The 10,397-nt window shown below is 48.2% G+C and overlaps 1 protein-coding gene and 1 long non-coding RNA gene across 25 annotated transcripts in view; both read right to left on the bottom strand.

Moving 5' to 3' along the window:
- Positions 1-256: 256 nt before the first annotated feature.
- Positions 257-3,770, bottom strand: CBLN1 (cerebellin 1 precursor). Its single transcript, XM_050311659.1, has 3 exons — positions 3,168-3,770; positions 2,854-2,973; positions 257-1,670 (listed from the first exon to the last, which is right to left on the bottom strand). The coding sequence occupies exons 1-3, from the start codon at positions 3,432-3,434 to the stop codon at positions 1,473-1,475; spliced, it is 585 nt and encodes a 194-aa protein (XP_050167616.1). The 5' UTR covers positions 3,435-3,770; the 3' UTR covers positions 257-1,472.
- Positions 3,771-4,584: 814 nt separating this feature from the next.
- LOC126637665 (uncharacterized) overlaps positions 4,585-10,397 on the bottom strand; it is a 77,359-nt gene continuing 71,546 nt past the window's right edge. For 22 of the 24 annotated variants that reach the window (XR_007628401.1, XR_007628402.1, XR_007628400.1 and 19 more), the window contains 2 exons: positions 8,439-8,596; positions 4,585-7,452 (listed from right to left, as the gene is read on the bottom strand). This is a non-coding gene — a long non-coding RNA (uncharacterized LOC126637665). The remainder of the gene's footprint in view (positions 7,453-8,438; positions 8,597-10,397) is intronic. The other 2 variants (XR_007628395.1, XR_007628396.1) reach the window with 2 other exon arrangements.

The following is a 10,397-nucleotide window of genomic DNA, read 5'->3' as shown; positions in this document are numbered from 1 at the left end:
GGCCGCGGCCGTCCCCGGCTGCGGCTGAGCGCGGCCGACCCCTCTCCCCGCCGCCGCCCCTCCGCGGAGCGCGCTCCCGCCCGCCCCGCCGGTGTGTTTCCAGGGCAGAACCTGTGAATAAAGCGAGAAGCGTTGCTTATTGTGCTCGTATTAATCCCCCCCGCTGCTTGGAGCTAATTAAATTCCTCCCCGGGAGCCGGGGGTTCGCGCGGGTCCGCCAGTGCCGCAGCCGGGGCGCCACGCACACAGCCCGGGGGTCGTTTCACCGGTTTATTTCACATTAAAGTTTAGATACAATCGAAATCCTCGTACGCACCTTTTAATAAAAGTAGTAATCTCTTCGAGTACTGCAAAATTATAGCATTTACATCTTTAAAAGACGGTAAACAAATAATACTAGCGAATCAATAGTACCAGCATCCAGTGCACATGGTCGGTTGGTTTTAGGCGGCCGTATAAAATGCGATCTGGTTTATAGAATATAATACAGATAAATGCTATAAATAAGTGGATATCAGAGTCGGCGACCAACTTCCTATAGACAAGTCCGCTCGGGCTGCCGGCACCGCCCGCGGGGCTTGCGGGACCCGCGCGGGGGGGCTGCGGGGCGGAGGAGTGCGGGGGGGTGGCCCACCCGATCCGGTCCCAGCACTGCAGCCCCGGGACCGCACCGAGCCTCCTCCCCCCCACCTACCTGCATTGAGAAACCTTATTTCTGGTTAAGAAAAATAAAAGTCCCATTTAAACTTTATTGAATTAAAGCAAAAATTAATTTCCGATATTCACACATATATTACAGAGTAATAGTAAAAGTTCAATATACTTCCTGGCGTTTGGTTGGGCCACATTGTACAAGAGCAAAACAAGCATCAAAACATTTAGCAGCCTTAAATTTCACAATCACTCAGAATTACATAGAAATATTGAAATACTCTAGTCAGCCTTGGCTGTGAATAGTTCTTCATGTAGAAATTTTTCCTTTTGCCAGCCAGTACACAGCAAGAATTGCATTTTCCCTTCTATCATGGCATCCATGTATTCAAAAAATACTTTGCTTTTTTTTTTTTAAAAGTTAAACTCAGAGAAAGAGTCAAGATTAACATGTTTTAAAAACAAAACTACAAAATATGCTGTAGAGAACAATGAAAATATCTAAAGTCTACTTGTGTGAGGCAGAAGCCATGGGGGAACAATGGCAGATTACACCAGTGACACAGAGATGGGAACTAATTTTGTGGGAGGAGAGAGAAGAATATAAATGGGGTTTTGATCAATTATAGTGTCTCCCGCCTGTTGGCTGCAACACAACAAAAATAAGTAGTAATTCTTCAAAGCAGATGTACACAAACCTAAGCAGGATTTAGCTTCTTTAATATCTGAATGTAAAAAGTCTGCTGTCCATGACTCTTTAAACCCAGCTACGACTTAGGAATTTGTAAGAGATCTCTCCCTTTTCTTGGATGAGAAGTGATTTAAAGCGGGAACACTAGAAATCCAGAGAATGTTGAATACTTCCAGCCTCCCATCAAGTTTCCTCTCTCCAGTTTTAGATAAGCTCTGTCTCCTTTCTCCATCTGAATCAGGACTCCATTGCTAGCAGCTTCTCGGGTCACATCTTGGTCCCCTGCAAAGGCAGAAATCACTGGCCACCCATTTAGCATCAAACTCACCTAAAGAGCAAGATAAAACAAAGCCCTCTGTCAATTAAAGTCAGACAACGACACCGCCGGGACTCGCCTAGCAGGAGAGATGCTTAGTTAAGAAAAGGCCTCTTTTGACAGCTAAAACTCCAGTCCCATAAAAAAGAAATACCAATCTGAACCCAGCTAAGGTATGTACTCTAAAGGAAGAAGTCTTTCACCGCTGTTTTAGACCGACAACCACATCAAAACACCCGGTGCATATAAAGCAGGACATTGATCCTATTTTGGAGAATTTCAATAGGGTGCCTGTGTTTTCAGGCTATGAAAAGAGGTCTGCTCCTACTTATTGAAAGATGGCTTTATGCGAAACCTCAGAGACAGCGAGGAGCAGAGCCACAGCCGCCGGAGTCAGCGCCTTTGAAGTGTATTCAAGAGGTAGTTTTCCTTTGTTAGGCAGCAAAGACAATATGCTACAACACAGTCAATAAGCTCTGCTCAGCTCGCATTAATGATCCCGGGACTGCATACCCCACATTAATAATACACTACCTGCCGAATTTAGAGGTGTGAAGCCACTTACACCAGAACAGTGCTATATAGCAGCACATTCACCTTTGCAATGTGCATTGCTATGCAGTCATTCCTGTCTGGGTTATGCTACCTGCATTCAGGCCGGTCACTTATTAACCCTGCCTAGAGGTGTGTATGCATCGAACCACATACAAAAGGCACGTATAGGGTAGCTGCATACACATGCACAGATTCATTGCATCCATGCCATAGGCACCTCTGTGAACCCCAAATCCCTATGAAACCTTCTGCCACCAGAGAGGGAGTGTGGAGCCCACTGGGGGCCGCGGTTCCCACAGGCTCTGTTCAGGGATGCTCCTGCCGGCGCTCCGCGGCACAGGGCAGCCCGCGGGCCTGTGCAGGATGGGAGGGGGCGGCAGGCAGCCGTCGGGCGATCACTTCCCGTCCCGGGATAGCTCATGCGGGCAGGGACCGCGTGGAGGCCCCATCGGGGCCCCATCCGATGGGGCTCCGCGGCCCTTTGGGCACCATCCCCTCGGACGGTGGGGACGCCGCAGGTCTGCGCTCCCGCGGCGGTGCCCGCCCCGTTGCCCGCACGGCCCCGGCCCCGCCGGGCCGCGGACCCGTCCGCTCCCTCCCGAGGTGCCCGCGGAGCCAGGTGACGGCGCTCGGGGCTGACCTGGATGGTTTGCCTGTTGTACACTTTCACCACGTGAAAATTGAAACTGTAAATCCCTTTCCTGGGCGCGATGAAAGTGCTCCGTTCTGAGTCGAAGTTGCTGCCGATATTCACTAGTACCTGGAAGGGAAGGGCACCGTCAGCACCAACGCGGGGCCACCGCCGTCCAGTCCCGCTGCCCCGCGGCCGCCCCTGGCGCCCCCCCTCCCGCGGGCAGGGCCCCGCGGGGCGGCGCGTCCCCGGCCCGGCCCCGCCGCCTTCCCCGGCAACTTCTCCCGCGGCGCGGCGCCCGGAGCCCCCCGCGCCCTTCCCACCTGGTCGAAGTAGATGATCATGGTGCGGTTGCTCATCTCGGAGGGCTCGTGGTTGGTGCTGCGGATGGCGGAGAAGGCGACCTTGGCGCTGCCGGAGCGCACGGAGATGCCGAGCGCCGTGCCGGTGGGATCGGAGGTGGGGTTGGAGTCGCACACCACGAGGCACTTGCCCTCCAGCACGATGGGCTCCGTCTCGTTCTGCCCGCACGCCACCCACGCCGCGCCCAGCAGCAGCCCCAGCCCCAGCCCCAGCCCCGGGCCCCGCATGGCGCCGCGCTCCCTTCGCTCCGCGCCGCTCCGCGCCGCGCCGGGCGGCACGTCCAGGCTCCGCTCCGCTCGCTCCCTTTGCCCCGCCGCGCTCAGAGCGGGGCCGGGCGCGCCCCGCCGGCTGGGAAGCGGCCGCGAGCAGGCACGGGAGCGCCGGCACACATAGCGCGGCGCGGAAGCGCTGCGGGTGCGGGAGCGGGACCGGGCGGAGCGGAGCCGCCCGCCGCGCCGCGCGGGGCTGAGGGAGGCGGCGGGAGGCGGCGGCGCTGCCGGGGCTGCCGGCGAGCACAAAGACGGCGCGGGGCGCGGCCCCGCCTCCCCACCGGCCCCGCGCTCGCGTCAGCGCCCCGCGCCCGCCCCCGCCGCGCCCGCCGCCGCCAATGGCCGCGCGGTCCGCCCGCCGCCGCCCGGCGCCGCCGCTTTTGTGGGGCGGCGCGGCCGCGGGCGCGGGAGCAGGTGCCCGGCAGCCGCCCGCACCGCACCGCACCGCACCGCACCGCACCGCACCGCACCGCACCGCACCGCGCAGCGCAGCCCCGCACCGCGCAGCCCTCACCGCGCCGCGCAGGTAGGAGCGCCGGGGAGCGGCGGGGCGGGGGGCGCGGGACTCGGGAACTCCCGCGGAGCAGCTCGGCGTGGACCGGGAGTGTCAGGCAAAGGTTTCCGCGGTGCTCCCGGGCGAGGCGGGCTGGAAGGGAGCGCGTTGCTGCGCGGGGCAGAGGCCTGCCGCAATCCTCGAGCAGCCACAGCATCACCCGAGCCGAGCCCGCGCCCGCCCCGCCGGAGAGCGCACCGAGGGATGGGACGCCACGGGTCCCCTTCCCGGGGTGTCCAGGCTCCGCTGTCTCCTTCAGCCGTCTCGTTCGCATCCCGGGGAGGAACAGATCGCAAGGCTTCCCGAGAAAAAAAAACTCTTAACAGCGTCGAGAGCCTTTCCTGGCCGGCAGAGCATCCCGCTGTTAGGGAAAGTCACTGCGTGCCCTGCCCACGGATGGGTCCAGCCCGGAGCGCGGTTTTAGGGCTGTCGTTGTTTCCTAAAGTGCAAAGTTTGCTTTGTCTCGGTGGACATCTGACCAGTGCTCGTTCTGGATGTGTCAAAAAAATCATTACCCGGGATTGTAAATGAAGAAATTTACCGATGAACCATTAGAAAGAAACGACTGGAACAAAGTAATTTTCTAACTGGCAGATCTGTTTCTAAAGTTAAAACTTATATTCAGAGATAAAAACTTACATGGAGTTTGTAGCATCCTCTCTGGGAAACTGAATATCATCCAAAACGGGGCTTCTGTGCAAATCATTATGAATTTTGGTAACGACTTTAGTTTATTTTACTGTGCTGTTCGACAGTGTGGTTCATAAGTTTTTACCTGGGAAATCGATCTCTCCCTCTGACAACTGTTTTAAATAAAACTTTCTTCGTATTACTGCCCTGCTAAGTTAAATGTACGACTGTAAAGTTGCTCAGAGTGTCTGCGAAGTATCCGAGTTTGCCCGTGGGTTGGTACTGGCTGGCTCTGAGGGGACGGGATGTAGCGGTAACCAATGGCATCAGGAGCCTCCTCAGGGAGGATCAAAGTACCACGCACTTACTTTGGACATTCAGCAGTGAAGCGCTCTGGAAACCAAATTAGTGGCAAAGTGATTATAGGGGAAGGACGGTGGTCAGAAAGGAGATGGGGAGATAATAAAATAGAAACAAAAACTCTCCTGGGAAATAGAAAATGAGATAAAAGTGAGTGGGTGGAGCCACTTCATATTTTACTTCAAGATATAAGCTTAAGATTTGCAATGTATTAGTACTGTTGACGATCTTAACTGACTTCAAAGTCAGAATCAGAAACTTTAAAATAATATTTCTAAGGGGCTAAAGCAAATAAAAATCAGCAGAAATGAGCATTTTGCATCCTTGTCAGAAGGATGAAATGACAAGGGGGAATGGAAACTGAAGGAGTAAAACTCAGCTCTTTTAATTTTTTTTGAGAACTTGACTCAAAAAAACCCATATATGTTTTTTCAACATACATTACTCTTTCTTATGTAAAAAATACTCACACATTTCTCTTGAAAGACCCTTCTTATGCATGACAGAATTCAATTCTGTTGTGCTGTAGAGCTCTTTATTTTTAGCTTGTGGATTTGAATCCAGGAGAGTTTCCCCTCCTGAGCTGGAAGTTGCTTGCTAATTAGTGGTGACCCCACTGGCAGGAGGCTGGGTGGGCCTTCCACCCCCAACTGCCTTGACCACTTTGAGGGCTTGATGGACAGAATTACCAGAAAGAACGAGAACAGGGGGGGCTGGAAAAATGAACAAATCGCTTTACCAGGAGCCCTATTGCTCATACAGAAGGTGCCAGGCAGGCAAATGGGACATGTAAAGATTCCTTTGCCAGACACCCTCCTTGCCACCGGCTATCAGTGTTGCACACTTGACTGGTACTGTAGCACCCAGCTTCTGCAGTTCTGGCTGGAATAAAGTAACACCTGCCATGCAAATGAGACATGGCTTCATTAAATGTCACATGCAGCACTAGGCAGTTGTGTTGATTCTCCTTGTATTGACAACAGTCTCTGACTCGTACTGGGAACAAAGAAGAGAGGCTCAGCAGGAGGATGTAGAGACTGATATATAAGAACATTAGTGATGTGTGGCAGAGAGCTTCCAAGCTAGGAGTGGAGATCTGTGAAATCAGATGTTTACACAGGGCCAGGAATTATGTTACCCATCTAATTACAAACTGCCTTGTTAATCAGTGTCATTGAGATACAAAAGGGCAATTGTCATTCAGATACAATGGAAATGGTGTCAAGGTATTAACAGACTAATGGGTATTGTAAATGTTAGACTGAAACTAAGGTATTTGTCAAGCAGAGTTCTTTGATGTTTACTTTTAAGAAAAAACTCCTATGAATATGAAGAAAATATGTGAACTGTGCATTGTGTGGTAACTAGCTATGACCTCAGTGTTGGCAGACTGACCACAGACTGTTCGTTTGTAGAACTCCCCTAATGTTTCATCCAAAGAAAACAAACAAACAAACAACTTGGAAATAATCTGAAGGGAAGAACATAATTGAATCATCCTCATTAAGTTTCTGAAGAAACACTTCAGGACTGGTTACTGTCCTGCTCAGATCACAAGAGGGTTGCTCATTTTGTTCCAGAAAAAAAATTGTGGAGAGGCAGAAGTAAGTCCAATGCTCAGAGGTACTGAGCTGTTATCTGTAGAAACCAAAATATAGTTTAGCCACAAAGGAGTTTAAATAAGGAGCAGCAGCAGCATTACCTGCACTCCATTACACTATCAGTGAGCCTTAATCCTGTTTTAGGAAAATCATCCTTAGAAACTCAATCTCACTAGACATTTAACTTCAGCTTCACTTATGAAGAAAGCCTCTAAGGGGGAAGGCATAAGCTTCTCCAAAAACGAGTACAGAGAAATCTACTGGAAACCTTTATTTTTCCTTTGAGAGAATAATTTAGTAAAAGTTTAGCTAGCTGTGTATAAAATCACCTTTTCACTGACTACTTGCCTTTTGATTTAATCCTCCTTGAGTAAGAAATGCAAGGTCTGTCCCAAAACTGGATAACTTATATGAAATTCAGTTTGTTCACAGTTCTGAAAATGCAGTTTGTTCACTGCTATATTAGTTTATAAAGTATAAACAGCAAAAAGTAATTCAGGGATTTATATATGCCAACATAAACTTAAGATACTTGTCTTCCCAAGCATCTGCTGAGATTCCGTACAAAGTCCGAAGATGAGTGAAAATGAGATTTAGAGCAAAACAGCTCTTGCTGATCCACACTGTGGCCTATCTACAGCCATCTGTTTTGCTGTTTAAGAGAGGTTTGCATGTATTTATGGTGATTTGTTTATGGTGTCACCTTCAGCTTCCACAGCAAGCAGTTAAGGTATCTCAAAGAGCAGGCTGAGTTCACTGAGAGAGCGCACAGCAGGAGCAGATGAACTGCTAGGGTGCCATCCAGCAGAAATTATCTGCAATGTTCCACACCCTGTAGAATGACAAAGGCCAGAGCCTTGCTGTGCCACGTGCCTGCCAGCGCAGGTCATACTCAGCAGACAAAAGACAGAAAATGGCACAGACGGGCTGGTTTGGCTGCCAGGGGAGAACACCAGCAGCCAAGGGAATTCTCTCATGATTGCTTGTGCTTGCAGGAGAAAGAGGGCATTGCTGAGGGTAAAACCCACCAGTAGATGGACAACTAGACAGTGCATATGCTTTCCAAGGTGTGCACCTGACATTAACTGCCGGGTGAGCGTTTGCCTGTACTCATATCTAAATGTTCTGTAATTTTATTTGATCCAATGAAACCAGATTGCTTCTCAACATTAATCATATACTCCTTCCTACAGAAAAAGAGTTCTAATTTTTACTTTCAGATCTCACTTCAGACTAGAGAATATCAAACAAAATAAGCTTAGTGTTTTCCCTGTGTTTTGAAATGTACAAAAAGATTGTGATAAAATGTTCTAATAAAAATTCAGGTTTTGCAGTTCAAAATAGTGGCAAACCCAAGTATCAAGTGTGGAAATTTTTGGTGTGTACAGATAGTTGCAAACTGAGGGTCGAAGGGGAAACAGTTACAAAATCTTAACCAAAGTGTGGATTGCAGCAGTAAATTAATATCAGATTATCTACCTTAAGTGATCCTTGGGCTACACAGTTATTTGGGTTTGTATGGTTTGAAGAATAACAAAATTATTAAGCTTATTAGGATAGTATGGATAAATGTCCTCTGCTGCATTTTACTGACTGTCTGCAACACAGTATTTGACTTCTGATCTCCCATATGTATTCCATAGGGCAAATGTAAAACTGGGAAAGAATATTAGCTCACTGCTAAAGACATTTGAAAACACCATCCTTGAGACAATTGTTAAACTTTCTGGCTTATACAACCATAATTGTTCATGTGTAGTATAGCACTCTCAATCTTTTTTTTTTTTTTTTTAAAGTAACATTGGATTTCAGTCTTACCTTGAGATGTCTGTTTTACAGCTGTATTTACTGATGACATGAGGTGATTTATTACTTGCATGGGATATCAGCAGATTTTTCTTTCAGGTACAAAAAATTCCTAAGTGAGCGATGATGCCAAGGTCAGGAGCTTGATTTGTTTTTCTTGTCACAGACTTCTGTCAAAACAAATGCATTGTTACAAATGAATAACTCAAACTGGAAATTAGTTCCCATTCAGATAGGTAATTATATTTTAACAGGGCAAAATCCCAACCCAAGCTGCCAGAGAACACTCAGCTGAAGCCAGCATGGACTGGAACAGCGTGTGTGCTCACTGTAATTGTAAATGGGGCCACCTCGGTCATGCTGCCTCTTCAAACTTAAAAGAATTAAGACCAAAGCTGTCCAAATGTTAACTGAAACTCCTAATAATTAAGGGTTATTAGGGGCTGCTGGCTGGCCTTATTTTCTACTGCAGTGCACTTGTATTTGTGGATTCTATTTATACACAGAATTAAGAGCTCTGTTTGAACAGGTAATCCAATCTCCTCTGTGTAATTTAGCCAATGATTTTTTTTTCCTGGCCCTTAATTTTGGCTATGTTTCAGGATGTATGGTGCAACTACAATACTAAAAATAATCTCATTTAATGTACTTTATCTGAAAGGATAAACCAGGCCACCTTACAAAAGCTGAGTAAAATTCGGAGTTTTTTTATTTGTGGAGGAAGCCCCAGAAGAGCTGAGGGGAACTTTTCTGTGCACATCTTTCCCTCTAGTGGCTGCTCTTCTTGGGAAAAAGCAACAACAGCAACACTTCAGCACTTCTGTATTGGGTACAAAGTGATGGGCAGGATGGAGGAAAGGAGACAAGCAGACAAACTTTTAGGTACCAGAAAATTCAAATCTCGTGATGAGCCATATGAAGGCAAAGATACAGTAGCCATGGATTTGACAATATTTTTGTGAAAAGTTGCAATGTGTTGAAATATTATAGTAATTGTGATCAGTTGCATAGAAGACAAGCTTCTCATAGTCTCTCACAGTGATAATTTTTGTTGGTCTGTCATATTCCTAGTGTTTGCAGGACTCATGAAATTGGAAAATACATCCGTGACAGCCCATAAACCAGCTGTCCCTCTTGTATCCATTCCATACACTTTTCTCCTGTCTGCTACTTTCTCCCCTCTGTGCTTTTCAGCAGCATTAAACCCCAACCAAGTCACCGTGTTCATTGCTTACTGTTCAGCTGTTCCTTGGCTGGGATTAGTGTCTGTCATACACCCCAGCACCCCTTCCCCAACTGATATCAAAGTGATGACTTAAAGTCTCAACCATTAGGAGAATGAGGTGGCTGAGACAGCACTGCAGAAACACGGATATGCCCTGGCAGAAAACGGGGCTGCAGGGCTACAACCAGCACATGGAGTATTTCATTAGGACTTATTTCTTGTCTGCACCCAGCAGTGAGTGGTCACAGGCAGTGAAACCAATGCACTGAATTGCATCTCTGGCCAGCTTTTCCAAGTGTTGAACCAGTGACTATGGTTAAACACCTCTAATGGAGTAGGGAGACTGGAAAAAAAAAAAAAAAACAAAACACAAACAAACCCCCAAACAAACAAACAAAAACCAATCAAACTGAAACAAATAAAATACCAAACAAATAAAAAACAGCACCACCACCACCAAAAAAACCCACAAACCGGAGAGGGAGGAAAAACATGCTGGAAACATTCATATCTCACATGGATGCCAAACTGAGAGAGTTTTCCAGCCCTTTAGCTGAGATGTCTTTATTCCTCTTTGCTTAATCTCACCCCTTTACTTTCTTCCATTTTTGCTGGTTTTATAGCAGGGTTACTCTCTCCAGCCAGACTCATTTATTCTGGCTCGGAACAGAATGGTCCAGTCCTTGTAACCTACAGTAGCTGGGAGATTCCCTTAACAGTTGTCGTTTACTGCTCTGACACTGTAT

Source organism: Myiozetetes cayanensis, unplaced genomic scaffold (assembly GCF_022539395.1).
Source record: "Myiozetetes cayanensis isolate MyiCay16 unplaced genomic scaffold, myiCay2020 scf16, whole genome shotgun sequence".
Lineage (NCBI taxonomy): Eukaryota > Metazoa > Chordata > Aves > Passeriformes > Tyrannidae > Myiozetetes > Myiozetetes cayanensis.
This window is presented reverse-complemented; position numbering and strand designations above follow the sequence as displayed.